This window comes from Aplysia californica, unplaced genomic scaffold (genome assembly GCF_000002075.1).
Source record: "Aplysia californica isolate F4 #8 unplaced genomic scaffold, AplCal3.0 scaffold00028, whole genome shotgun sequence".
Taxonomy (NCBI): Eukaryota; Metazoa; Mollusca; class Gastropoda; order Aplysiida; family Aplysiidae; genus Aplysia; species Aplysia californica.
The window spans coordinates 170,906-173,941 of NW_004797298.1; the positions used below are offsets into that span (position 1 = coordinate 170,906).

Genomic DNA, 3,036 nt, shown 5'->3' on the forward strand with positions numbered 1-3,036 from the left:
TCTCTCTCTCTCTGTGTGTGTGTGTGTCTGCCTCTCTCGGGGACGTCAATATTCTAGTTCCTATCGAGCTAGAGTATGATGCGAATGGTCCTGATTCGAGTCCCAAGCTGGGCGTGCTTGCACTGGGGTTAGTTAGGTAGCTTTTATGGCTCTTCATCCTGTTTGTCCGATGTAGCTCGTAACCTCCAGAGCAACATCGGCCTCCCCACGTCTTATTTTGACGTTGCCCCTGCATTGTCCTGAAATGACGCATCTTTTTTTCGCCATTTCTGTCTTCTTCCTTTTCGAAATTCCCCCCCGTCCGTTAATTTGAACATAACCATCATTTTTTAATGCGACCAGTCCCATTTCCAATCAACGCCGTGTCGAAATAACAGACACTTTCTTGACATAGGAGACCACGCTAAGCAGTGTCTCGACTCTGACATACTCCTTCTACGCCGAAGACAAGGAGCTTGAAGTCCCGGCCATCTCAGACTAAGCCTCTTTCTCCGGCCTTGAGCCGATCTGGCCCGTTATGTTAAGCTATTTATCTGGAAATACGTCACGGCGAGGTTTCTGTTGTCTGCAGTCAGCATAATGTCTCCTCATTATTTGAGCATCCTTTGTCTTGAGTTGAGTCTCAGAACGAGCAGGGCTTTGCGGTAGCCAGTGTACAAGACAGAAGTTTGATGGGTTGGATTCAACATTAGTCTAAGTCTTTCAGACGTTATTCATTACGCCACAAATCCGTGGATTTTTTTGTCTGTTAAAATGCGGTCAGTGGTTAAAGGTCTTATTTTCTTAGATTGATTATTTAATCTTAGCAGTTTTGCTCCCAAGGTTTATTGAAAAAATGGTTGTGGGTTGAAAAAAAAAAGGTAACAGGTGAGGAAGAGCAGGGGTTTCTGTGAGCTCTTCTTGAGAACCGAATTGTTGCTGAAAGGAGTTTGGGTTCAAACGTAATCTTTCACCGTGGAGGTTATATTATTATGTTACATTAAATAAACACTCCATGAATACGTAACCAGTGGATGTAAATCTCGGATACTCTGTTTGCCGGTCGCAAAGCACCAATTGCCTCACCGAGAAACTGCTATGATAAGGAATGTACCTTGTTTTGTGAATATTTGTTTGAGGTAGTGGTCCTTAAGTAGTCACAATCACATGTGGTTTCTGAGAGTAACAAAAATTTCAAACACGTTTCATGTTTCTTGCTATTAAATCGTCAACCGCGTTTTTGTTCTTCACATGCAGATAACTTCTTTCTATTGTTCATACAGAAAAAGCAGTGTCTGCTTTTCTTATTTTTGCTGATTATATTATTTTGTATATGATTAAAGACAGGGGATATTTTTGGATTATGAATGGATTTGGAGGGGGGGGGGGGTCAAAGGGAGTGGGGGTGCAGTTACATTTTGTTTCTCTCAGCACAGATGATTTAATTGATTCATTCTTAAGCGCCAACACAATAGAATAATCAAATCGAAGCTTAAGGTAGTTTCAAAGATATACCGCTTGAAAATGAGCCATGAAAGATCAGATGGCAGTACGTTTTATCTGTGGTCTCTTTGTGTTTTGTGTCTTCTTTGTCCTCTGTTGTTTTGGGTTTTTTTAGTTTGTTTTGTTTCTTTTTCCCTCCTGTTTAATTGCCCCAAAACATAGTGGTTAACATTAGTGGTTGGTTGGTGGATGCTCCTTCTTTTCTATCAAACATCTATCGTCCTGATCTCTCTCTTTCTTTTTTTGTGTTTGATGCTCTCTTGTAACACCTCTAATCTTCCTCACTTATATGACCTTATTGTGTTGCAAGTGCCGTAAAACTTTACTAGATCTAAAAGTAATGTTATCGTTTTCACAAAGAACTGCTAGCTCTTGTGATTTCTGTCGTTGTTAAATTCCTGTGTTTTTTGTCTGTTTTCAGGTATGTATAGTGCAGAAGAAGGACTCCAAGATGATGTTCGCCATGAAGTACATGAACAAAGCGTCCTGTCTTCAGCAGGAGGCTGTCTCCAACGTTATACGGGAGGTAGATATCCTCAAGAAAGTAGAGCACGCCTTCTTGGTCAATGTCTGGTACTGCTTCCAGGACGAGGAGGACATGTTTATGGTAAATGATTGTATTCTTTTTCCTGAAATCACAACATCTTTACTGTATAGGCTTTTACAATTGTGGCGTTTTCTGTCCTTTTGTATTCAGGCAAACGTCTCTGGTTTTATGGTGTCCCTAATTGTAAAGAAGTATTCTTTACTGTTCAAACCGTAATGCTTTAAAAAATAAACGTTTTCTTCCAAGAAAATAATAATTTTGTTCTTTCAAAGGTTGCCATTCCTTCTTTCTTTCTTCTTTCCCGCCACGTTGCGTAGGCATTCTTTCAGGGTTTTTTAGCCCTCCCCAACCCCACCACAAAAAACCCAACAAAAACAAACAAGACAAACAAAAAAAAAACCTCTCACCAAATATGAGTAGATCTGTGATTTATTTTCGTCCTCGGTTTTACTTCATTTTACGCGAGAGCAAACTCTGTTACACAATATTATGTTTGCATTTTGGGGGTTTTATCTCTCTAATGAGACAAGTGTCAATTAGTCTTATCTTTGTCGGTTGGTTCATTGGAGATTCCCCTTTCTAACGAGCTCACATTCTTTACTCCATCTTTTCGATTTTTTAAGTTGGTGTTATTCAGTCTAAGGCTTTTTTCTGCTGTTTTTTAAATATTTTTTCTTCTTTTTTAAAAGTTTTTAACTTTTAATTTTTCGTTCTGATCGCTTTCCAGTATGTTCTTTATAAAAATTGTTGTGTGCCTCTGCTGATCTGTTGATATTAGCTTGTGTTTAACATGTTTATTAGCAGAGGTTAGAAGGAGTCTTAAATAATAACCTCTAGTCTTTGCTGTTGAACGGGGACGGGAGGGGGGGGGGTGAGGGAATGGAGGAGCAGGAGAGGAAGAATGGGATGAAACCAACGTTTCTCGCGTTGGATTCTGTTCGAATCTCACTGAACAATTTTTTCTCGAAGAAAGAAAAACCAAGCTTGCACACAAACACACACACGCA

General features: G+C 39.8%; 1 protein-coding gene across 1 annotated transcript in view; it reads left to right on the forward strand.

The window, feature by feature from the left end:
* Window positions 1–3,036, forward strand: part of LOC101849589 (serine/threonine-protein kinase 32B) — a gene marked incomplete in the record, with an annotated part of 139,296 nt that overhangs the window by 86,427 nt on the left and 49,833 nt on the right. The window contains 1 exon segment of the mRNA XM_013090527.2: window positions 1,904–2,192. Within this exon segment, the coding sequence (XP_012945981.1) occupies window positions 1,904–2,192 (289 nt within the window).